Here is a 26,569-nt window from a genome sequence, read left to right as displayed (position 1 = left end):
GTGTGGCCACTGAGAGATCCTGCTTTTCTGGCGGACAGAGCGTAGGTATTCAGCAAAACGATCTCCCAGTCTGCGTCGGGTCTTGCCAACATATAGAAGGCCGCATCGGGAGCACCGGACGCAGTATATCACCCCAGCCGACTCACAGGTGAAGTGTCACCTCACCTGGAAGGGCTGTCTGGGGCTCTGAATGGTGGTGAGGGAGGAAGTGTAAGGGCATGTGTGGCACTTGTTCTGCTTACAAGGATAAGTGCCGGGAGGAAGATTGGTGGGAAGGGATGGGGGGGACGAATGGACAAGGGAGTCGCGTAGGGAGCGATCCCTGCAGAAAGCAGAGAGGGGGGAAGGAAAAATGTGCTTAGTGGTGGGATCTCATTGGAGGTGGTGAAAGTTACGGAGAATTATATGTTGGATCAGGAGGCTGGTGGGGTGGTAGGTGAGGACCAGGGGATCCCTATTCCTGGTAGGGTGGCAGGAGGATGGGGTGAGAGCAGATGTGTGTGAAATGGGAGAGATGCGTTTGAGAGCAGAGTTGATGGTGGAGGAAGGGAAGCCCCTTTCTCTAAAAAAGGAGGACATCTCCTTTGTCCTGGAATGAAAAGCCTCATCCTGAGAGCAGATGCGGCATTGATGGAGGAATTGGAGGAATCCGTTAATGCCCCACCTCCCCTTCGTACCCCATCCCTGTCTATTGATTGATTTATTTATTTATTTCCCCTCCCTTTTCTTTCTCTCTTTTCTCTCCCTCTGTCCCTCTCACTATAACTCCTTGCCCATCCTCTGGGCTTTCTCCCCTCGTCCCCCTTTCTTTCTCCCTAGGCCTCCCATCCCATGATCCTCTCCCTCCTCCAGCCTCATATCCCTTTTGCCAATAAACTTTCCAGCTCTTATCTCCATCCCTCCCCCTCCTGTCTTCTCCTATCATTTCGGATCTCCCCCTCCCCCTCCCACTTCCAAATCTCTTACTATCTCTTCTTTCAGTTGGTCCTGATGAAGGGTCTCAACCCAAAACGTCGACTGTACCTCTTCCTATAGGTGCTGCCTGGCCTGCTGCGTTCCACCAGCATTTTGTGTGTGTTGCTTGAATTTCCAGCATCTTCAGATTTCCTCGTGTTTGCAACTCCAACTCCTGTACTCAATACTCTGATTTATGAAGGTCAATTTGCCAAAAACTCTCTTTTTGATCCTGTCTACCTATGACTTGTGTTGGTACTTAGCTTCCTAAAAAAAATCACACATGCGTTTAGATTAAAGCAGCCAGAACTATTTCCTGATGTTATTGATAATCAATTGTTTTGAAAACTTTGGGTAATGACATTTTTAATTAATTTACTAAACTCAATCAATTTCTGTCTTACAGCTTTTGCGCAAAATATGGCAGAAATTCCAAAACCAAAAAAATACATTTTTGCAACTGTTTCTGACTCCATTTTATTAACTGGAAATATCAAAGAAGTTAAAAACGACCAAATAATCCATTGGTCATACATTGACCGTTTACAAAAGTCACTAATGTTATTTCATTCTGTTGGTGTTGATTCTCCATCTTTATCTCCATATTATCAACATCGTTGTATATACTATGCCATCAATGCTAGCTTGGAGCTGCGAAACTTGGAGATTACTGACAGTGGTATTTATCAACTCAGTGTGGAACGATATTACACCGCTTCACCGGACAAGATGTTCATTTACTCTGTATTCCTCAATGTTGAAGGTATGAACTGTTACTTTGCTAAGTTGTATTAAATCAAGAGGTACAATAATTTATTGGGATCTACCTTACTAACATCTGACTTTCTTGTTCTTCTGAGTTGGTTTCCCGGATTCGCCCATACTTAACACTTGCAAAAAAAACTTGCACATTCTGCCGCTAGTACACATGTACACATACTAAAAAGATATAAAGAAGCATAAGACAGATGTTGAAAACAAAAAAAAATTGAGGATGCTGAACAAGAATGTCGAAAGAGTGGCATAGTATGTAAAGAGAAATGTAGCATCTCCTGCAGCTCTGCCATTGTGCTACCCTTACATTCTGCTTGCTCTTTCCTCCGGTCGTTCCCACCTTCTCTCATGCCTTATTCATTTTATTTCACTTTCTCAGTACCTTTTGTTGAAACCTCTCTCATTCATTATGTCTCATGCCCATACTTTCACTCCAACTCTCACTCTTGTCTGTCTTGGTTCCTTATACTCTCAGGCAAGGATATAAAAATTAGCACAGACACAGAGGAACAGGAAGCAATTGTAGTGAAAATTGTATTTTGGTCTTTTTTATAAAAGGTTTAAATACTAAAAGAGATTTGATAAGTCTTCATTTGGAGAAAGGGCCGCAGTTTTTTTCCAGTACCTAAAGAACTAAATATTTATCTTGCGTATAGTGTGGAAAAGATTTAAACAGATTACTCAGATCCGAATCGGGTTTAATATCACCAGCATATGTTATGAAATTTGATAACTGCAAATATATATGTAAGGATGACTTAAAGCAGACTGAAAAGCTTGAGCATGTAGATATTGAGGAAGAGATTGTGCTGGAGCTTTTGGAAAGCATCAAGTTGGGTAAGTCACCGGGACCGGATGAGTTGTACCCCAGCTACTGTGAGAGGCAAGGGAGGAGATTGCTGAGCCTATGGCGATGATCTTTGCATCATCAATGGGGATGGGAGAGGTTCTGGAGCATTGGAGGGTTGCGGACGTTTTTCCATTATTCAAGAAGGGAAGTAGAGATAGCCCAGGAAATTATAGACCAGTGAGTCTTACTTCAGTGATTGATAAGTTGATAGAGAAGATCCTGAGAAGCAGGATTATGAACGTTTGGAGAGGCATAATATGATTAGGAATAGTCAGCATGGCTTTGTCAAAGGCAGGTCGTGCCTTACGAGCCTGATTGAATTTTTTGAGGATATGACTAAACACATTGATGAAGGTAGAGCCGTAGATGTAGTGTATATGGATTTCAGCAAGGCATTTGATAAGGTACCCCCATGCAAGGCTTTTTGAGAAAGTAAAGGAAGCATGGGATCCAAGGGGACATTACTTTGTGGATCTAGAAGTGGCTTGCTCATGGAAGGCAAAGAATGTTTTGAGATGGGTGATATTCTGCATGGAGGTCGGTGACCAGTGGTGTGCCTCAGGGATCTGTTCTGGGACCCCTACTCTTCATGATTTTTATAAATGACCTGGATGAAGAGCAGAGGTAAGAGGGAATCTGGGAATGCTCTGCCACAGACTGCAGTGAAGGGCTCATCCGTGCGTATGATTAAGGCACAAGTTGATCGTTTCCTGATTGGCCAGGGCATCAAAGGATATGTCAAGAAGGCAAGTGTATGGGGTTGAGTGGGATTTCTGTGATCAGTCATGAGGGAAAGGGAGAGCAGACTGAATGGGATGAATGACCTAATTCTGCTCCTATATCTATGTGTATATAGAAACATAGATCACCTACAGCACATTACAGGCTGTTCAGCCCACAAAACTGTGCTGAACACGTCCTTACCTTAGAAAATACCTAGGATTACCCACAGCCCTCTATTTTTCTGAACTCCATGTACCTATCCAGGAGTCTCTTAAAAGACCCTATCATATCCACCTCCACCAGCGTCGCCGGCAGCCCATTCCACACACTCACCACTCTCTGCGTAAGAACCTTACCCCTGATATCTCCTCTGTACCGACTTCCAAGCACCTTAAAACTCTGCCCTCTCGTGTTAGCCATTTCAGCCCTGGGAAAAAGCCTTTGACTATCCACACGATCAATGATAATCTTGTACACCTCTATCAGGTCACCTCATCCTCCATCGCTCCAAGGAAAAAAGGCTGAGTTCACTCAGCCTATTCTCATAAGGCATGTTCCCCAATCCAGGCAACATACTTGTAAGTTTCCTCCCCACCCTTCCTATGGTGTCCACATCCTTCCTATAGTGAGGCGACCAGAACTGAGCACAGTACTCCAAGTGGGGTCTGACCAGGGTCCTATATAGCTGCAACATTAATGATAACTCTAATGATAAATCACTAGAAAGAAAGGACATAGGATCAGAAGAGGTAGAATCCTTATGGGTCGAGTTAAGAAATGGCAAGGGTAAAAAGACACTAATAGCAGTTACATACAGGCCTCCAAACCAGCTGGGATGTGGACTACAAGTTACAGCTGGAAATACAAAAAACATGTCAGAAGGAAAATGTCAAGATAATTATGGGGGATTTTAATGTGAAAGTGGATTGGGAAAGTCGGGAAGGTAATGGATCTCAGGAGATGGAGTTTGTAGAATGCCTACAGGATGGCTTTTTGGAACAACTTGTCCAGAAGCCCACCAGGGGACCGGCTGTTTTGGATTGGTGCTGTGTAACGAACCTGAGGCGATTAGCGAGCTAGAGGTAATGGAACCCCTTGGAATTAGTGATCATAATATGATTGAATTCAGTTTCAAATTTGAAAAGGAGAAGCTGGTATCAGGTGTATCGATATTTCAGTGGAACAGGGGAAATTACAGTGGTATGAGAGAGGAACTGGCCCAAGTCGATTGGAAAAGTAAGCTAGATGGAGGGACGGTAGAGCAGAATTGGATGAAATTCCTACAAGAAATAAGGAAAGTGCAGGAAAAATATATTCCAAGAAAAAAGAAAATCATGAATGGAAAAATGGCACAAATGTGGCTAACGAGAGAGGTTAAGGTAAAAATAAAAACAAAAGAGACGGCGTACAAGGAAGCAAAAATTAGTGTGAAAACTGAGGACTGGATGACTTTTAAAAACTTACAGAAGGAAACTAAGAAAGTTATTAGGAAAGAAAAGATGAATTATGAAAGGAAGTTGGCAATTAACATAAAAAAGGATACTAAGAGTTTTTTTTAATATATGAAGAGTAAAAGAGTGACACGAGTAGATATAGGACCGATTGAAAATGATGCTGGAGAAATTATAATGGGTAACAAAGAGATGGCAGAGGAACCAAATGAGTATTTTGCATCAGACTTCACAGTGGAAGACATTGGAAAAAGAAAAAGATTGGTTAAGACAAATGTAGGTCCCCTACAGACAGAAACAGGTGAATTGATTATGGGGAGCAAGGACATGGCAGACCAATTGAATAATTACTTTGGTTCTGTCTTCACTAAGGAGGACATAAATAATCTTCCGGAAATAGTAGGGGACAGAGGGTCCAGTGAGATGGAGGAACTGAGGGAAATACATGTTAGTAGGGAGTGGTGTTGGGTAAATTGAAGGGATTAAAGGCAGATAAATCCCCAGGGCCAGATGGTCTGCATCCCAGAGTGCTTAAGGAAGTAGCCCAAGAAATAGTGGATGCATTAGTGATAATTTTTCAAAACTCTTTAGATTCTGCACTAGTTCCTGAGGATTGGAGGGTGGCTAATGTAAGCCCACTTTTTAAAAAAGGAGGGAGAGAGAAACCAGGGAATTATAGACTGGTTAGCCTAACATCGGTGGTGGGGAAGCTGCTAGAGTCAGTTATCAAAGATGTGATAACAGCACATTTGGAAAGCGGTGATATCATCGGACAAAGTCAGCATGGATTTGTGAAAGGAAAATCATGTCTGACGAATCTCATAGAATGTTTTGAGGATGTAACTAGTAGAGTGGATAGGGGAGAACCAGTGGATGTGGTATATTTGGATTTTCAAAAGGCTTTTGACAAGGTCCCACACAGGAGATTAGTGTGCAAACTTAAAGCACACGGTGTTGGGGGTAAGGTATTGATGTGGATAGAGAGTTGGTTGGCAGACAGGAAGCAAAGAGTGGGAATAAACGGGACCTTTTCAGAATGGCAGGCAGTGACTAGTGGGGTACCGCAAGGCTCAGTGCTGGGACCTCAGTTGTTTACAATATATATTAATGACTTGGATGAGGGAATTAAATGCAGCATCTCCAAGCTTGCAGATGACACGAAGCTGGGCGGCAGTGTTAGCTGTGAGGAGGATGCTAAGAGGATGCAGGGTGACTTGGATAGGTTAGGTGAGTGGGCAAATTCATGGCAGATGCAATTTAATGTGGATAAATGTGAAGTTATCCACTTTGGTGGCAAAAACAGGAAAACAGATTATTATCTGAATGGTGGCCGATTAGGAAAAGGGGAGGTGCAACGAGACCTAGGTGTCATTATACACCAGTCATTGAAAGTGGGCATGCAGGTACAGCAGGTGGTGAAAAAGGCGAATGGTATGCTGGCATTTATAGCAAGAGGATTCGAGTACAGGAGCAGGGAGGTACTACTGCAGTTGTACAAGGCCTTGGTGAGACCACACCTGGAGTATTGTGTGCAGTTTTGGTCCCCTAATCTGAGGAAAGACATCCTTGCCATAGAGGGAGTACAAAGAAGGTTCACCAGATTGATTCCTGGGATGGCAGGACTTTCATATGATGAAAGACTGGATGAACTAGGCTTATACTCGTTGGAATTTAGAAGATTGAGGGGGGATCTGATTGAAACGTATAAAATCCTAAAGGGATTGGACAGGCTAGATGCAGGAAGATTGTTCCCGATGTTGGGGAAGTCCAGAACGAGGGGTCACAGTTTGAGGATAAAGGGGAAGCCTTTTAGGACCGAGATTAGGAAAAACTTCTTCACACAGAGAGTGGTGAATCTGTGGAATTCTCTGCCACAGGAAACAGTTGAGGCCAGTTCATTGGCTATATTTAAGAGGGAGTTAGATATGGCCCTTGTGGCTAAAGGGATCAGGGGTTATGGAGGGAAGGCTGGTACAGGGTTCTGAGTTGGATGATCAGCCATGATTATACTGAATGGTGGTGCAGGCTCAAAGGGCCGAATGGCCTACTCCTGCACCTATTTTCTATGTTTCTATTAGCAACATACCTGATAGCCAGAGGTCTTAGGGAATAGAATTAGGTACAGTCAAGATTACTAGAGAGAAAGTGCTTGAGAAGCTAAAAGGACTAAGAATAGATAAGTCTCCTGGACCAGATGAGGTGCACCCACGGGTTCTGAGGAGGTGGCTTTGCAGGTTGTGGAGGCATTGGAAATGATCTTCCAGGAATCAATAGACTCTGGCATGGTTCTGCAGGACTGGAAAGTCACAAATGTAGTTCCGCTGTTTAAGAAAGGAGGGAGGCAGCAAAAAGAAAGTTACAGACCTCTTAGTCTGACATCGGTAGTTGGAAAGTTATTGGAGTCGATCCTCTAGGATGAGGTTATGAAATACCTCGAGATGCATGACAAGATAGGCCCAAGCCAGCATGGTTTCATGAAGGGAAGATCCTGCTTCACCAACCTATTGGAATTTTTTGAGGTAACCTCAAATAAGATTGACAAGGGAGAGGCTGTGGATGTTGTGTATTTGTATTTTAAGGTGCCACATAAGAGGCTGCTTAATAAGATGAGAGCCCATGTAATTACAGGAAAGATATTGGAATGGGTGGAGCATTGGCTGATAGGCAGAAAGCAAAGGGTGGGAATAAAGGGATCCTATTTTGATTGGTTGCTGGTTACTAGTGGTGTTCTGCAGGGGTTAGTGTTGGGGCCGTTTCTTTTTACAATGTATATTGATGATTTAGATTATGGATTAAATGGTTTTGTGGCTAAGTTTGCGGATGACGCCAAGATAGGTGGAGGAGCAGGAAGTGTTGAAGAAATGGAAAGGTTGCAGAGAGACTTGGTCAGTTTAGGAGAGTGGGCAAAGAAATAGCAGATGAGATACAATGTTGAGAAATGTATGGTTGTACATTTTGGAAGAAGAAATAATAGGGCAGATTATTAGTTAGATGGGGAGAAAATTCAAAAATCGGAAGTGCAAAGGGACTTGGGGGTCCTCGTGCAGGATACCCTAAAGATTAACCACCAGGTTGGATCGGCAGTAAGGAAAGCGAATACTATGTTGGCATTCATTTCAAGAGGAATAGTGTATAAAAGTAAGCAGGTGTTGATGAGGCTCTATGGGGCACTGGTGAGACCTCATTTGGAATACCGTGTGCAGTTTTGGGCTCCCTATCTTAGAAGGGATGTTCTGATGTTGGAGAGAGTTCAGAGAGGATTTACGAGGATGATTCCTGGAATGCAGGGGCTAACATATGAGGAGCGTTTGTCGGCTCTTGGACTGTATTCATTAGAGTATAGAAGAATGAGAGGGGATCTCATAGAAACATTTCGAATGTTGAAAGGGTTGGACAGAGTAGATGTGGAAAGGCTGTTTCCCTTGGTGGGTGAGTCCAGGACAAGAGGCCACAGTCTTAGAATTAGAGGGTACTCATTTAAAACAGAGATGAGGAGAAATTTTTTTAGCCAGAGGGTCGTGGATCTATGGAATTCATTGCCACATACAGCTGTGGAGGCCCGATCATTGAGGGTGTTTAAGGAGGAGATTGATAGGTATCTAATTAGTCAGGGTATCAAGGGATATGGGGAAAAAGCCAGTAATTGGAACTAGACGGGAGAATAGTATAGCTCATGGTGGAGTGGCGGAGCAGACTCGATGGGCCGAATGGCCTACTTCTGTTCCTTTGTCTTGTGTGAAAATGGTTTTGAGAGTCCTCGTATTCCCTAGAGTTAGTTTGCATTTTGAATCTGCAGTGAGGAAGGCAAATGGGACATTAGCATTCATGTTAAGAGGACTAGAATATAAGAGCAAGGATGTAATCTTGAAAGCACTGGTGTGGCCTCAGTTGGAGTATTGTGAGGTGTTTTGGGCCCTTTTTCTAAGAAAGAATGTGCGGACATTGGAGAGGATTCAAAGGAGGTTCATGAAAATGATTCCAGGCTTGAATTGCGTGTCATGTGAGGAGTGTTTGATGACTCTGAGCCTCTACTCACTAGAATTCAGAAGAATGAGAGGTGATCTCAATGAAACATATCAAATGTTGAAATGTCTAGATAGAGTGGATGTGGAGAAGATGTTTCCTGTGGTGGTCAAGTCTAAGATCAGAGGATACAGCCTCAGAATTAAGGGGTATCCTTTTATGAAAGGACATGAAATGGAATTTCTTTAACCAGAGAGTGGTGAATCTGTGTAATTTGTTGCCTCTGGCAGCAGTGGAAGCCAAGTCACTGGGTATTTTTAAGGAAGGGTTTGGTAGATTCTTGATTAGTCAGGGCATGAAGGCAAGAGATTGAGGCTGAGAGGGAAATGGATCAGCCATGATGAAATGATGGAGCAGACTCGATCAGCCAAATTCTGTTCCTGTATCTTATGTTTTTCTGGTCTTATGGAATGGAGGGGATGGGCCAAAAGGCCTGTTTCCGTGCTGTACTTTTCTGTAACTCTGTGTAATGACCCAGATTTGATTCGGAAGCCAAAGGTAAAGGAGCCCTTGGGAGTCAATGGTGATAATATTAGATTAAATTAGACTATGAGGCCACTCAGTCCTCATTTATTGTCATTTAAAAATGCATGCATTAAGAAATGATACAATGTTCTTCCAGGGTGATATCACAAAAAAAACAGGACAAACCAAAGACTAACACCGACAAGACCACATAATTATAACATATAGTTACAGCAGTGCAAAACAATACCATAATTTGATAAAGAGCAGACCATGGGCACGGTAAAAAAAAGTCTCACAGTTCCGATTGACTCCCGATAGTCCCGATAGCAGGCAGCAAAAGGGAGAAACTCTCCCTGCCATAAACCTCCAGGTGCCGACAACTGCCGGTGCATTGGAAGCACCCAACCACAGCCGACTCTGAGTCTGTCCGAAAACTTTGAGCCTCTGACCAGCCCCTCTGATACAGCCTCCTGAGCATCATTCTCTGCCGAGCGCTTCGACCCCACCCTGACCGCTGAGCAACAAGCAAAGCCGAAGACTCGGGGCCTTCTCCGGAGATTCTGGATCACAGAGTAGCAGCGGCAGCAAAGAAGGCATTTCAGAAGTTTCACCAGATGTTCTTCCGTGCTCTCACGTCTCTCTCCATCAAATCTGGATTGTGCACGGCACCCTACTTGACAAATAACAGATATCATTGACCGGTGTGGCCACTGCGCGCTAATATGATAGAATTCGAAAGTTCAAATTTGAATATAAATTTATTATCGAAGTACATATGTGTCATAACAGGGAACCATTTCCTTCGAGCATACTCAGTAAATACAATAGAATCAATGGAAGACCTAACCTAACAGGGTGGCAAAGAACCAGTGTTTAAAAGAGAACAAACTGTACAAATGTAAAAAGAAGAATAAAAATGAAATATTAACAATAAATGAGCTATACATATGAAGGACATGAGATGAAGAGCCTTGTGCGATAGTTGATAGGCTGTGGGAACAGTCCAGTGGTGGGGTGCGTGAAATTGAGTTTGATGGTTGAGGAGTAATAATTGTCCGTGAACCTGATGGTGTGAGTCTTGGTGCTCCTGTAGCAGCTTCTTACTGATGGCACCAGTGAGAAGACAGCATGGCCTGGACGGTAGAGGCCCTCAATGATGAATGCTGTTTTCCTGTGCTGGTACTTGGTGTAGATTTACTAAATGGTAGAAAGACCTTTATTCATGATAGACTGGCTATATCTATTATTTTTTAATACTCTTTTCTGTATAAGGGCATCGTGAACAATTTTGGGCCCTTCATCTTAGAAAAGACGTGCTGGCATTGGAGAGGGTCCAGAGGAGATTCACAAGGATGATTCCAGGAATGAAAGGGTTACCATGTGAGGAACATTAGATGGTTCTGGGTCTGTATTCGCTGGAATTCAGAAAGATTGGGGGGGGGGGGTGGATCTCATTGAAATCTTTCGAATGTTGAAAGGCCTAGACAGAGTAGATGTGGAAAGGATGTTTCCCATGGTGGGAGAGTCTAGGACAAGAGGACACAGCCTCAGGATAGAGGGGCATCCATTTAAAACAGAGATGTAGAGAAATTTCTTTAGTCAGAGGGTGCTGAACTTCGGATGTTTCAAAAAGGACAGGGAGGGAGGCAAAAAAGGTAGGGATGTGGGACCAATGGCTGCCTACTACATTGTGGGTGGAAATCAGAAACAGGAAGGGGGAAATCACTCTACTGTGTGCTTTTTATAGACCCCACCCCCCAATAACAACAGAGACATCGAGGAGCAGATCAGGAGGCAGATTCTGGAATGGTGCAATAATAATAGGGTTGTTGTGTTGGGTGATTTTTGACTTTCCTAATATTGAATTGCATCTCCTTAGAGCAAGGGGTTTAGATGGGGTAGTGTTTTTTAGGTGTGTTCCGGAAGGTTTCCTGACACAATATCTAGATAAGCCAACTAGAGGAGAGGCTGCACTTGATCTGGTACTGGGAAATGAACCTGGTCAGATGTCAGATCTCTCAGTGCGAGAGCATTCTGGAGGTAGTGATCACAATTCTGTCTCCTTTGTCATAGTGCTGGAAAGGGATAGGAGCAGACAATTTGGGATAACATTTAATTGTGGTAGGGCAAATAAGATGCTGTGTGGTAAGAAATTGGGAGCAGATGTTCTCAGGGAAATGCATAGCAGAAATGTGGCAAATATTCAGGGAACATTTGCCAGGTGTTCTGCATAGGTGTTGTGGCAAGAATTTGGTTCATAATGACAGACAAGGAAGCTCTTTAACTCAACAACAGTTTTATTGTGATAGACACAAGACAGACCAGGCACCATGACCCGAAGAGTGAACCCAGCCAGTCTCACATACATACACAAGCAAATAATTGTATAACCTAAGGTAAAATGTCACAATAAACCACTGGAACTTCCCACCATAATCCCACAAAAGCTTTTTAACACAAGAACAATAAACAGTACTGGTCAGTAGAAATGCAGGGGCAGGCTGTCGACCACGCTCTCACCCAGAACGTCACAGTATGTTCCACTGAGGCAGGGAAAGGATGGTACGGTAAAAGAACCATGGTGTAGAAAGGATGTAGAAAATCTAGTCAAGAAGAAAAGAAAAGCTTATGAAAGCTTCAAGAAACTAGGTACTTTTAGAGCTCTAGAAAATTACACAGGTGCCGGGAAGGAGTTCAAAAAACTCCCAGAAATATATGCCACATCAGGAATGAAAGCCTGGGATAGGGTCATATCTGAATTGGGACAAGACTTAGACTGGGATGCGATTTGGGATAATGCTGCTGGTGCTTCGAAAAACCCAAATCATCGGTATATGCACTTGAAATCTTGTCATAGAGCATATTTAACACCGAGAATTAGACATCAAATGGGACTGGTTCCTGACCCATATTGCTCATTTTGCCCCCACGGAACCGTTGGCTCTTTTGTATCTCAATGCAAGAAGCTTCAGGAACAAAGGTGATGAACTGAGAGCTTGGATACATACATAGAATTATGATGTAGTGGCCATGACGGAGACTTGGCTGGCTCAGGGCAGGAATGGATTCTCAATATTCCTGGATTTCAGTGCTTTAAAAGGGATGGAGAGGGCAGAAAAAGGGGAGGAGGGGTGGGTAATGTAGCAGGATCCTCTTTTGAGTCAATATGGGTGGAAGTCAGGAACAGGAAGGGAGCAGTTACTCTATTGGGGGTATTCTATAGGCCCCCTGGTAGTAGCAGAGATACGGAGGAGCAGATTGGGAGGCAGAATTTAGAAAGGTGCAAAAATAGCAGGGTTGTTATCATGGGTGACTTTAACTTCCCTAATATTGATTGGCACCTGATTAGTTCCAAGGGTTTAGATGGGGCAGAATTTGTTAAGTGTGTCCAGGATGGATTCCTGTCACAGCATGTGGACAGGCCGACTAGGGGAATGCCAAACTAGATCTAGTATTAGGTAATGAGCTGGGTCAGGTCACAGATCTCTCAGTGGGTGAGCATCTGGGGGACAGTGACCACTGCTCCCTGTCCTTTAGCATTATCATGGAAAAGGATAGAATCAGAGAGGACAGGAAAATTTTTAATTGGGGAAGGGCAAATTATGAGGCTATAAGGCTAGAACTTGCGGGTGTGAATTGGGATGATGTTTTTGTGGGGAAATGTACTATGGACATGTGGTCGATGTTTAGAGATCTCTTGTAGGATGTTGGGGATAAATTTGTCCCAGTAAGGAAGATAAAGAATGGTAGGGTGAAGGAACCAAGGGTGACAAGTGAGGTGGAAAATCTAGTCAGGTGGAAGAAGGCAGCATACATGAGGTTCAGGAAGCAAGGATCAGATGGGTCTATTGAGGAATATAGGGAAGCAAGAAAGGAGCTTAAGAAGGGGCTGAGAAGAGCAAGAAGGGGGCATGAGAAGGCATTGGCGAGTAGGGTAAGGGAAAACCCCAAGGCATTCTTCAATTATGTGAAGGAAAAAAGGATGACAGGAATGAAGGTAGGACCGATTAGAGATAAAGGTGGGAAGATGTGCTTGGAGGCTGTGGAAGTGAGCGAGGTCCTCAGTGAATACTTCTCTTCGGTATTCACCAGTGAGAGGGAACTTGATGATGGTGAGGACAATATGAGTGAGGTTGATGTTCTGGATCATGTTGATATTAAGGGAGAGGAGGTGTTGGAGTTGTTAAAATACATTAGGATGGATAAGTCCCCGGGGCCTGACAGAATATTCCCCAGGCTGCTCCACAAGGCGAGGGAAGAGATTGCTGAGCCTCTGGCTAGGATCTTTATGTCCTCGTTGTACATGGGAATGGTACCAGAGGATTGGAGGGAGGCGAATGTTGTCCCCTTGTTCAAACAAGGTAGTCGGGATAGTCCGGGTAATTATAGACCAGTGAGCCTTACGTCTGTGGTGGGAAAGCTGTTGGAAAAGATCCTTAGAGATAGGATCTCTGGGCATTTAGAGAATCATGGTCTGATCAGGGACAGTCGGCATGGCTTTGTGAAGGACAGATCGTGTCTAACAAGCCTGATAGAGTTCTTTGAGGAGGTGACCAGGCATATAGATGAGGGTAGTGCAGTGGATGTGATCTATATGGACTTTAGTAAGGCATGTGACAAGGTTCCACACGGTAGGCTTATTCAGAAAGTCAGAAGGCATGGGATCCAGGAAAGTTTGGCCAGGTGGATTCAGAATTGGCTTGCCTGCAGAAGGCAGAGGGTGGTGGTGGAGGGAGTACATTCTGATTGGAGGATTGTGACGAGTGGTGTCCCACGAGGATCTGTTCTGGGAACTCTACATTTCGTGATTTTTATTAACGACCTGGATGTGGGGGTAGAAGGGTGGGTTGGCAAGTTTGCAGACGACACAAATGTTGGTGGTGTTGTAGATAGTGTAGAGGATTGTCGAAGATTGCAGAGAGACATTGATAGGATGCAGAAGTGAGCTGAGAAGTGGCAGATAGAGTTCAACCCAGAGAAGTGTGAGGTGGTACACTTTGGAAGGACAAACTCCAAGGCAGAGTACAAAGTAAATGGCAGGATACTTGGTAGTGTGGAGGAGCAGAGGGATCTGGGGGTACATGTCCACAGACCCCTGAAAGTTGTCTCACAGGTGGATAGGGTAGTTAAGAAAGCTTATGGGGTGTTAGCTTTCATAAGTCGAGGGATAGAGTTTAAGAGTCACGATGTAATGATGCAGCTCTATAAAACTCTGGTTAGGCCACACTTGGAGTACTGTGTCCAGTTCTGGTCACCTCACTATAGGAAGGATGTGGAAGCATTGGAAAGGGTACAGAGGAGATTTACCAGGATGCTGCCTGGTTTAGAGAGTATGCATTATGATCAGAGATTAAGGGAGCTAGGGCTTTACTCTTTGGAGAGAAGGAGGATGAGAGGAGACATGATAGAGGTGTACAAGATAATAAGAGGAATAGATAGAGTGGCTTACCAGCGCCTCTTCCCCAGGGCACCACTGCTCAATACAAGAGGACATGGCTTTAAGGTAAGGGGTGGGAAGTTCAAGGGGGATATTAGAGGAAGTTTTTTACTCAGAGAGTGGTTGGTGCGTGGAATGCACTGCTGAGTCAGTGGTGGAGGCAGATACACTAGTGAAGTTTAAGAGACTACTGGACAGGTATATGGAGGAATTTAAGTTAGGGGCTTATATGGGAGGCAGGGTTTGAGGGTCGGCACAACATTGTGGGCCGAAGGACCTGTACTGTGCTGTACTATTCTATGTTCTATGTTCCAACATTGCATTCGCCTTCTTCACCACTGATTCAACCTGGGGGTTAACCTTAAGGGTGTCCTGCACGAGGACTCCCAAGTCCTGTTGCATCTCAGAACTTTGAATTCTCTCCTCACTTAAATAATAGTCTGCCCGTTTACTTCTTCTGCCAAAGTGCATAACCATACATTTTCCAATATTGTATTTCATTTTCCACTTGTTTGCCCATTCTCCCAATCTATCCAAGTCTCTCTGCAGACTCTCTATTTCCTCGGCACTACCGGCCCCTCCACCTATCTTTGTATCATCAGCAAACTTAGCCACAAAGCCACTTATTCCATAATCCAAATCGTTGATATACAACGTAAAAAGAAGCGGCCCCAACACAGACCCCTGTGGAACACGTCTGGTAACCGGCAGTCAACCAGAATAGGATCCCTTTATTCCCACTCTCTGTTTCCTGCCAATCAGCCAACGCTCTATCCACGTATGTAACTTCCCCGTAATTCCATGGGCTCTTATCTTGTTAAGTAGCCTCATGTGTGGCACCTTGTCAAAGGCCTTCTGAAAATCCAAATATACAACATCCACTGCATCTCCCTTGTCTAGCCTACTTGTAATTTCCTCAAAACGTTGCAATAGTTTTGTCAGGCAGGATTTTCCTTTAAGGAAACCATGCTGAGTTCTGCCTATCTTGTCATATGCCTCCAGGTACTCTGTAACTTCATCCTTGACAATCGACTCCAACAACTTCCCAACCACCGATGTCAAGCTAACAGGCCTATAATTTCCTTTTTGCTTCCTTGCCCCCTTCTTAAATAGCGGAGTGACATTTGCAATCTTCCAGTCCTCTGGAACCATGACAGAATCTATTGACTTTTGAAAGATCATTGCTAATGCCTCCGCAATCTCCACAGCTACTCCTTCAGAACACGAGGGTGCAGTTTTGGGGGGGAGGTCAAGATGGCGGCGCGACGCAGCCTGCGCGGCCACTCTGAAATGATATCGGTATTTGTTAAGTCGGTACCATGCACAATCCCGATTTGATGGAGATAGACGTGAGAAGCACGGAGGAACATCTGGAGAAACTTCTGAAATGCCCGCTTCGCTGCCGCTGCTACTGTGCGATCGAGAATCTCCGGAGACGAAGGCCCCAAATCCTCGGCTTTGCCTGTTGCTGGGGCCGGGGTCGAAGCGCTCGGCAGAGGTGGTGCCCGGTGCTTGGTGTCGGAGAGCTGGTTGGAGGCTCGAAGTTTTCGGACGGACTCAAGAGTCGGCTGTGGTCAGGTGCTTCCAGGGTGCTGCATCGGCAAGTTTGCGGCGCTGGAGGTTCATGGCAGGGAGAGTTTCTCCCTTCTACCGTCTGCGTGAGATGATGGGACTTTCGAGAGACTTTGAGACTTTTTTTTTACCGTGCCTATGGTCTGTTCTTATCAAATTACGGTATTGCTTTGCACTGTTGGAACTATATGTATAATTATGTGGTTTTTGTCAGTTTTTTAAATCTTGGTTTGTCTTGTGTTTCTGTGATATCATACTGGAGGAACATTGTATCATTTCTTAATGCATGCATTACTAAATGACAATAAAAGAGGACTGCGTGTCCTCATAATCTAACCTAATCTATCTGGTCCGGGGGATTTATCTACCCTTAGACTATTCAGCTTCCTGAGTACTTTCTCTGTCGTAATTGTGACTGTACATACTTCTCTTCCCTGACGCCCTTGAGTGTCCGGTATATTGCTGATGTCTTCCTCAGTGAAGACTGATGCAAAATATTTGTTCAGTTCCTCCACCATCTCCTCATCTCCCATTACAATTTCTCCAGCATCATTTTCTATCGGTCCTATATCTACTCTCACCTGTCTTTTACTCTTTATATACTTGAAAAAGCTTTTAGTATCCTCTTTGATATTATTTGCTAGCTTCTTTTCATAGTTTATCTTTTCCCTCTTAATGATCTTCTTAGTTTCCTGGTGTAAGCTTTTAGAAGCTTCCCAATCCTCTGTCTTCCCACTAATTTTTGCTTGCTTGTATGCCCTCTTCTTTGCTTTAACTTTGGCCTTGACTTCTCTTGTCAGCCACAGTTGCATCCTTTTTCTATTCGAAAATTTCTTCTTTTTTGGAATATATCTGTCTTGCACTTTCCTCATTTCTCGCATAAACTCCAGCCACTGCTGCTCTGCTGTCCTTCCCGCTAGTGTCCCTTTCCAGTCAACTTTGGCTAATTCCTCTCTCATGCCACTATAATTTCCTTTACTCCACTGAAATACCGACACATCGGATTTCGGCTTCTCTTTCTCAAATTTCACAGTGAACGCAATCATGTTATGATCACTACCTCCTAAGGGTTCCTTCACCTCAATCTCTCTAATCACCTCTGGTTCATTACACAATACCCAATCCAGTAAAGTATTGGCACGTGGCCAAGTGGTTAAGGCATTGGTCTAGTGATCTGAAGGTCGCTAGTTTGAGCCTCAGCTGAGGCAGGATGTTGTGTCCTTGAGCAAGGCACTTAACCACACATTGCTCTGCAATGACACTGGTGCCAAGCTGTATTGGCCCTAGTGCTCTTCCCTTGGACAACATCGGGAGCGTGGAGAGGGGAGACTTGCAGCATGGGCAACTGCTGGTCTTCCATACAACCTTGCCCAGGCCCACGCCCTGGAAACCTTCCAAGGTGCAAATCCATGGTCTCACGAGACTAACGGATGCCTATTTTAGAGATATATATATATAAATAAAATATAAAATCCGGTACAGCCAATCCCCTAGTGGGCTCAACAACAAGCTGTTCTAAAAAGCCATCTCGCAGACATTCTACAAATTCTCTCTCTTGAGATCCAGTGCCGACCTGATTTTCCTAATCCACTCGCATGTTAAAATCCTACACAATTATCATAACACTGCCCTTCTGACAAGCCTTTTCTATTTCCTGTTGTAATTTGTAGTCCACATCACTGCAGCTGTTAGGAGGTCTGTATATAACTGCCATCAGGGTCCTTTTACCCTTGCCATTTCTTAGCTCAACCCATAAAGATTCGACACCTTCCGATCCTATGTCACCTCTTTCTAATGATTTAATATCATTTCTTACCAATAAAGCCACACCACCCCCTCTGCCTACCTGCCTATCCTTCTGATACACCGTGTATCCTTGGACGTTCAGCTCCCGTAGACATGTATCCTTTAGCCAGATCTCAGTGATGGCCACAATTTTATCATTACCATTTTACCATTATGATTCTATCAGATATGGGCCAAAACCCATCCATTGCATTGTAGATTTTCTTCTTCATAATAATTCCAACATCATTGGCATGGCTCTCTCCTCCATCAATATTCTGGAGCCTGACTGACGTGATTTGTGGCAAGATGTTGCACTTTGGGCTGCGTTGTAGAATTTGGAGATGCTACGTCTGGAGCAGTCTGTTGTATGGAGTCGAATCGTGGACCTTATGCAAGGAAGCACAACGACAAGAGGTGTTTGAAATGTGGTGTTTAAGGAGAATGCAGAAAATTAGATGGGTGATGAAGGTCAGTAATATGGAAGTGTTGAAGAGAGCGAGGAGAGAAAAGGAGTTGCTGAAGAATGTGCAGAAAAGGAAGCTGGAATATGCCGGGCACTTGTTAAGAGGTGGTGGACTGCAGAATTGTTATTGGAAGGGATGATAGGAGGAAAGAGGAAGGCAGCGAACCACTTGGTACGATAATGTGAGGCAATGGACTGGGTTGAGTTATCCTGAGGCCAGAAAAAGGGCGCAAGATCGAAGAAGATGGAGGTGCATAGCCGCCAATCCCAGATTCGGGACGGCACCCACTGACTGACTGACTTACTGAGGGAAGCTGCTGTCTGCTGGCTCCATCTTATATGCTGGTATGCCTCTACCTTTTATTTGGCCAACTATAGCAGTGTCATTGGCAAACTTACATATAGCATTGGAACTGTGCTTCACCTCACAGTCATCAGTATAAAGCAAGGTATGCTAAATTCTCCCTGATGTGTGAGAGGGACAAAATAGAGTCAGATGTATTAGTATTACTGTGGAGTAAAGAGAGTTACAGAGGCATGAGAGAAGGTTAATTGGAAGGGGTCACTAGCTGGGTTGATGGCGGAACAACAATGCTTCAGGACAAACTCAGAAAGTGCAGGAAAGGTACATACCAAAGATGAAGTATTCTAAATGGTGGATGCGTCAACCGTGGCTTACAATGGAAGTCAAGACAGCTTAAAGAGGTCTTCCGCAGGAGTCTGTGTTGGGACCACTTCTTTTTATGCTGTATATAAATGATTTAGATGATGAAATAGTTGGCTTTGTTGCCAAGTTTGCAGATGATACGAAGATTAGTGGAGGGCAGCTAGTGTTGAGGAAACAGGTAGGAGGAAGAAGGACAGGCAGATTAGGAAAATGAACAAGAAAGTGGCAAATGAAATGCAGTGTTGTAAAATCCATGGTCATGTACTTTGGTAGTAGAATAAATGTGCAGACTTTTTTCAAAAAGGGGAGAAAATCCAAAAATCTGAGATGCAAAGGGACTTGGGAGTCCTTGGGCAGAACACCCTGAAGGTTAACTTGCAGGTATAGTCAGTGGTGAGGAAGGCAAATACAGAGTTAGCATTCATTTCAAGAGGTCTAGAATACAAGAGCAGGGATGTGATGCTCAAGGTAAGGCATTGGTGAGGCCTCACCTTGAGTACTGTTAACAGTTTTGGGCCCCTCATCGTAGAAGAGATGTACTGGCATTGGAGAGGGTCCAGAAGAGGTTCACAAGGATGACTGAAGGAATGAAAGGGTTATCATACAAGGAGCACTTGATAGCTCTGGGTCTGTACGCTGGAATTTAGAAGGATGCGGGGGCGGGGGAGTCCTCATTAAAACCTTTCAAATGTTGAAAGGCCCAGACAGAGTAAATGTGGAAAGGATGTTTCCCCAGGTGGGAGAGTCTGGGACGAGAGGGCACAGCCTCAGGATAGAGGGGTGTCCATTCAAAACAGAGATGCGGAGAAATTTCTTTAGCCAGAGGGTGGTGAATTTGTGGAATTTGTTGCCTCGTGCAGCTGTGGAGGTGTATTTAAGGCAGAGATTGATAGGTTCTTGATTGGACATGGCATCAAAGATTACAGGGATAAGGCGGGGAAATGACGTTGAGGAGGAGAAAAAAAGGATCAGCCATGGTTGAATGGCAGAGCAGACGTGATGCGCCTATGGCCTGATTCTGCTCCTATGTCTTATGGTCGAAGTATAAAGGTAAGCTATCCAATAATGTAAACGAGGATACCAAAAGGGTTTTTTTCCAGATAGAAGCAGCTTTGACCAGTTTTGGGATTGATTAGCAAGAGCATATTAAAGGAAGGCTTGGGCAAGTTGCGGTCATCGTCTGAGTGGACTGTCAGAGTGGCAATCTTGAGGCTTTAGCTCTTTGAGACTTCCGTAAAGACCGGCTTCACTCAGTGAAAGCAAAGGAAGGAAAAGCTTAAGTTTTATCTTCTTCTTCTTCTTGCGCCCTTAACTCCTGGTGGAGTCGTTGGGGCACTGTCATGATAAGCTTTGCACCAGCGTTTTGGTGTGCTCATCATGCAGCGTGTCTTGGGCATCTGAAACGTGGTGGAGCCCATCTCTCTCCAGTTTTATCTGTCCCTCCTTAAAATCTGCTCAACTAGAACAATTTAGATGCCAGGCAGGATAGTGGAGTGCTCCTCGTGCAGGATGCAGGAAGGCATGGAGACCTCCTGTGTCCCTGGTGACTGTAACTGTGGGAAGTGCATATAGCTGCAACTTCTAACAAACTGCGTTAAGGATCTGGAGCTGGAACTGGATGAATGGATCATTCAAGAGGATGAGGGGGTATTAATCTTGGGGGTTGCACCCAAGGTGCAGGACACAGGAAACCAGGTGACAGTCAGGAAGGGAAAAGAGTTAAGGAGCCAGTGCAGAGTATCCCGTGGCCATCCCCCTCAACAAGAGGATATCACATTGGATATTGTCGGGACAGGTGAACTAATTGAGGAAAGTCACAGTGAGTGAGTATCCAGCATTGAGCCTCTCTGATTCAGAAGGGAAGGGGGAGATGGAGCATGCAGTGCTAATAGGGGAACAGGCAGAAGGTTTTGTGGGTGAGAACGAGATTCCCACATGCTATTTTGCTTCCCGGGTGCCAGGGTCTGGGATATCTTGGGTCGAGCCCTTGGCATTCTTAAGTGGGTTGGTGAACAGCCAGAAGTCATGGGTAGGACACGGGTAGGATGAGTAACAAGGTTCAGCATAGGGAGTTCAAGGAAGTGCTAAGTTAAAGGGCGAGATCTCCAGGGTTGTGATCTCAGGATTGTTACCCGTGCCAAGTGCAAGTGAGGCCAGAATTAGGAAGATTATACAGTTTAATATGTTGTAGGAGGGAGGGCATCAGATTTTTGGATCATTGGGCTCTCTTCCAGTGGAACTGGGACCTGTACAGAAGGGACAGCTCTGTTTTTCTCAGCTCCATGTACCTATCCAGGAGTCTCTTAAAAGACCCTATTGTATCTGGCTCCACCACCGTCACTGGTGGCGCATTCCACACACTCACCACTCTCTGCGTAAAAAAAAAATCTTTCCCCTGACATCTCCTTCGTACCTACTTCCAAGCACCTTAAAACTGTGCCCTCTCACGCTAGCCATTTCAGCCCTGGGAAAAAACCTCCGACTATCCACACAATCAATGCCTCTCATCATCTTATACAACTGTATCAGGTCACCTCTCATCCTCCGTCACTCCAAGGAGAAAAGGCCCAGTTCACTCACCCTATTCTCATAAGGCTGGGAGGTGGGAACCAAACTGAAGAGATGGAGGAAGGGGCGGTTGGCTCACAAATTGAGAAGGCTTGTAGACAGTGTGAGAGGGAGGATAGGCAGGTCATAGAGAAGGGATGCACTCAGACTGATGCTTTGAGATGTGCCCATTTTAATGCAAGGAGTATCATGAACAAAGCGGATGAGCTTATAGCATAGATCAGTACTTGGAGCTATGATATTGCAGCCATTATAGAGACTTGAATGGTTCAGGGACAGGAATGACTACTTAGTGCCAGGCTTTCGATGTTTCGGATAGGACAGGGAGGGAGGCAAAAGAGGTGGGGGCATGGCACTGTTGATCAGAGATAGTGTCATGGCTGCAGAAAAGGAGGAAGTCATGGATGGATTGTCTACTGAGTCTCTGTGGGTGGAAGTTAGGAACAGGAAGGGGTCAATAACTCTACTGGGTATATTTTATAGACCACCTGATAGTAACAGGGACATCAAGGAGCAGGAAGGGAGACAGATTCTGGAAAGATGTAATAATAACAGGGTGGTCGTGGTGAGAGATTTAAATTTCCCCAATATTGATTGACATCTCCCTAGGCAAGGGGTTTAGCCGGGGTGGAGTTTGTTAGGTGTGTTCAGCAAGGTTTCCTAAGACAATATGTAGATAAGCCTACAAGAGGAGAGACTTTACTTGATCTGGTCAGGTGTCAGTTCTTTCAGTGAGAGAGATAGTGATCACAATTCTATCTCCTTCACCATAGCATTGGAGAGGGATAGGAACAGACAAGTTAGGAAAGCGTTTAATTGGAGTAAGGGGAAATATGAAGCTATCGGGCAGGAACTTGGAGGCATAAATTGGGAACAGATGTCCTCAGGGAAATGTATGGCAGAAATGTGGCAAATGTTCCGGGATATTTGCGTGGTGTCCTGCATAGGTACGTTCCAATGAGACAGGGAAAGGATGGTAGGGTACAGGAACCGTGGTGTACAAAGGCCATTGAAAATCTAATCGAGAAGAAAAGAAAAGCTTACAAAAGGTTCAAAAAACTAGGTAATGATGGAGATCTAGAAAATTATAAGGCTAGCAGGAAGGAGCTTAAGAATTAAATTAGAAAAGCCAGAAGGAGCCATGAGAAGGCTTTGTCAAGCAGGATTAAGGAAAACCCCACGGCATTCTACAAGTATGTGAAGAGCAAGGGGATAAGACAAAAGAGAATAGGACCAATCAAGTGTGACAGTGGAAAAGTTTGTATGGAACTGGAGGAGATAGCAGAGGTACTTAATGAATACTTTCCTTCAGTAATCACCACGGAAAAGGACCTTGGTGATTGTAGGGATGACTTACAGAGGACAGAAAAGCTTGAGCATATAGACATTAAGAAAGAGAATGTGCTGGAGCTTTAGGAAAGCATAAAGTCGGATAAGTTTCTGGGACTGGACAAGATGTACCCCAGGCTACTGTGGGAGGCAAGGGAGGAGATTGCTGAGCCTCTAGCAATTACCTTTGCATCATCAATGGCGATGGGAGAGGTTTCGGAGGATTGGAGGGTTGCAGATGTTTTTCCCTTATTCAAGAAAGGGAGTAGAGATAGCCCAGGAAATTATAGACCAGTGAGTATTACCTCAGTAGTTGATAAGTTGATGGAGAAGATCCTGAGAGGCAGGATTTATGAACATTTGGAGAGGCATAATATGATTAGGAATAGTCAGCATGGCTTTGTCAAAGGCCGGTCGCACCTTGAGCCTGATTGAATTTTTTGAGGATGTGACTAAACACATTGATGAAGGAAGAGCCGTAGATATAGTGTATATGGATTTCAGCAAAGCATTTCACAAGTTACCCCATGCAAGGCTTATTGAGAAAGTAAGGAGGCATGGGATCCAAGGGGACCTTGCTTTGTGGATCCAGAATTGGCTTGCCCACAGAAGGCAAAGAGTGGTTGTAGATGGGTCATATTCTGCATGGAGGGCGGTGACCAGTGGTGTGCCTCTGGGATCTGTTCTGGGACCCTTTCTCTTCGTGATTTTTATAAATGGCCTGGATGAGGAAGTGGAGGGATGGTTAGTAAGTTTGCTGATGACACAAAGGTTGGGGGTGTTGTGGATAGTGTGGAGGACTGTCAGAGGTTTCAGCGGGACATTGATAGGATACAAAACTGGGCTGAGAAGTGGCAGGTGGAGTTCAACCCAGGTAAGTGTGAGGTGGTTCATTTTGGTGGATCAAATATGATGACAGAATATAGTATTAATGGTAAGACTCTTGGCAGTGTGGAGGATCAGAGGGATCTTGGGGTCCATGTCCATAGGATACTCAAAGCTGCTGCGCTGGTTGACTTGTTCTTACGAAGGCATACAGTATTTTGGCCTTCAGCAACCTTGGGATTGATTTCAAGAGCCGAGAGGTAATGTTAGAGCTCTATAAGACCCTGGTCAGACCCCACTTACAGTATTGTGCTCAGTTCTGGTCACCTCACTGCAGGAAGGATGTGGAAACTATAGAAAGGGTGCAGAGAAGATTTACAAGGATGTTGCCTAGATTGGGGAGAATACCTTAAGAGAATAGGTTGAGTTAACTTGGCTTTTCTCCTTGGAGCAACGGAGGATGAGAGCTGACCTGGAATAGTGTATAAGATGATGAGAAGCATTGATCGTGTGGATAGTCAGAGGCTTTTTCCCAGGGCTGAAATGGTCACCACAAGAGGACACAGGTTTAAGGTGGTTGGAAGCAGATACAGAGGGGATGTCAAGGGTAAGTTTTTTCCGCAAAGAGTGGTGAGTGCGTGGAATGGGCTGCCGGTGTCGGTGGTAAAGGCTGGTACAATAGAGTCTTTTAAGAGGCTCCTGGATATGTACAGGGAGCTGAGAAAAATAGAGGGCTGTGGGTAACCCTAAGTAATTTCTAAATTACATGTTGGGCACAACATTGTGTGCCAAAGGTCCTGTATTGTGCTGTAGGTTTTCTCTGTTTCTATGTCCCTATAGCAATCACTGCGGCATACCACTAGTCATTGATCTCCAGTCAGAGAGCCAACCGTCTACCGTGACCACCTAATAATTTTCCCACACTGGCCTACAATTTCTTGGTTTACCTTTAGAGCCTTTCTTAAATTGCAGAACAACATTGGCTATCCTCAGATCCTCTGGTACCCCTGCTGAGGATGATTTAAATATCTCTGCTCGGGCCCCAGTAATTTGTGCATTTGCCTCCCATCGGATTTGAGAGAACACCTTGTTTTGCCCTGATGATTTATCCACCCCGATTTGCTCAGGATAGCAAACAACTCTGTAATCTGTATGGGGTGTATAGAGTTGATGCAGCTTTGCCTCCCATCTCCTGGGTAAATACAGATGCAAAATAAAATTATTTAAGATCTCTCCCATCTGTTTTGACTCCACAACTGGATTACCATTCTGATCTTCCATATTTTTTTCCATGCAATGCTTTTGCACTTACCATATCTGTAGAATCCCATAGGATTCTCGTTCACCTTGTCTGCCAGAGGAATGCCATAGCTCTCCTGATTTTTTTATGGTGTTCTCTTTCGTTTCTTATACTCCGTAAGCACCTCTTTTTTTCTACCTGTGCATACCTGCTGTGCACTTCTTTTTTCTCATAACCAGGGCCCCAATATCTCTTGAAAATCACTTGTTATTTTTACCTTTCATTTTGACAGGTACATACAAGATTTGTACTCTCAAAATTCACTTTTGAACGCCTCCCACTTACCACATCCACCTTTGCCAGAAAACAGCCTGTCCCAATCTGTACATGCCAGATCATTTCTAATACCATCAAAATTGGCCTTTCTCCAATTTGGAATCTCAACACAAGGACAAGACTTATTGTTTTACATGATTATTTTGAAATTAATGGCTTTCTAGTCACTAGGAGCAAAATGTTCCCTACTCAAGCTTCTATCACCTACGATGTCTCATTCCCTAATAGCAGATCCAGTATCACAGACTGTCTCGTTATGACTTCTATATACTGGTAAGGAAACTTTCCTGAACATATTTGACAAGCGCTATCCCATCTAGTCCTTTTTCAATATGGAATTCCCAGTCAATATGTGGAAAGTTAAGATCACCTACTATAACAGCCTTATGTTTCTTGCAACAGTCTGTGATCTCTTTACAAACTTACAAGCTGTTGGGTGCTCTGTAATACCGCTCCAGTAATGTGGTCATACCTTCCTTATTTCTCAGTTCCACCAATAACTCCTCAGTAGATGAGTTCTCCAGTCTGCCCTGATAGAGCGCCACGCTGACTTTTTTCCCGGACTAGGAACGCCACCCCTCCTTTAATTCCTCCCACTCTGTCAAAGTTCAAGGTTCTGTCACATCTGAAACAACGGAACCTCGGAATGTTGAACTGCCGCCCCAACAACCTAGTCTCACAAACAGCTACCATATCATAATTCCAGATGTTGATCCAGATGCTCATCCACCTTCCCTACGACACTTCTTGCATTGAAATATACACAGCTCAGGATCTAGTCACACCGTGCTCAACTTTTTGATTCTTGACTTTGTTTGAGGTCTTCCCAACATCTGCCTCCACAACCTCTCCACTAACTGTTCTGGCACTCTGGTTCCCATTCCCTGCAACTCTAGTTTAAACCTCACTGTGCAGCGTTAGCAAACCTCTCCACTAGAATATTAGTCCCCTTTCAGTTTAGGTGCAAACCATCTCTGCTGTACAGGACCCTCCTTCACTGGAAGAGAGGCCAGTGATGAAAAAATTTTATGCCCTCCTTCCTACACCAATGCCACGTGTTGAACTGTATAATCTTCCTATTCTGGTAAGCTAGCCAGTAAT

The 26,569-nt window shown here is 44.4% G+C and overlaps 2 protein-coding genes across 2 annotated transcripts in view; both read left to right on the top strand.

The window, feature by feature from the left end:
- Nucleotides 1–8,333, top strand: part of LOC140198335 (coxsackievirus and adenovirus receptor homolog) — a 298,796-nt gene extending 290,463 nt beyond the window's left edge. The window contains exon 7 of the transcript XR_011886161.1: nt 8,324–8,333. The gene's annotated coding sequence lies outside the window, so the exon portion shown is untranslated. The remainder of the gene's footprint in view (nt 1–8,323) is intronic.
- LOC140198334 (uncharacterized) overlaps nt 1–26,569 on the top strand; it is a 91,516-nt gene that overhangs the window by 2,867 nt on the left and 62,080 nt on the right. The window contains exon 2 of the mRNA XM_072259430.1: nt 1,361–1,717. Coding sequence (XP_072115531.1) covers nt 1,361–1,717 — 357 coding nt within the window. The remainder of the gene's footprint in view (nt 1–1,360; nt 1,718–26,569) is intronic.

This window comes from Mobula birostris, chromosome 5 (genome assembly GCF_030028105.1).
Source record: "Mobula birostris isolate sMobBir1 chromosome 5, sMobBir1.hap1, whole genome shotgun sequence".
Taxonomy (NCBI): domain Eukaryota; kingdom Metazoa; phylum Chordata; class Chondrichthyes; order Myliobatiformes; family Myliobatidae; genus Mobula; species Mobula birostris.
This window is presented reverse-complemented; position numbering and strand designations above follow the sequence as displayed.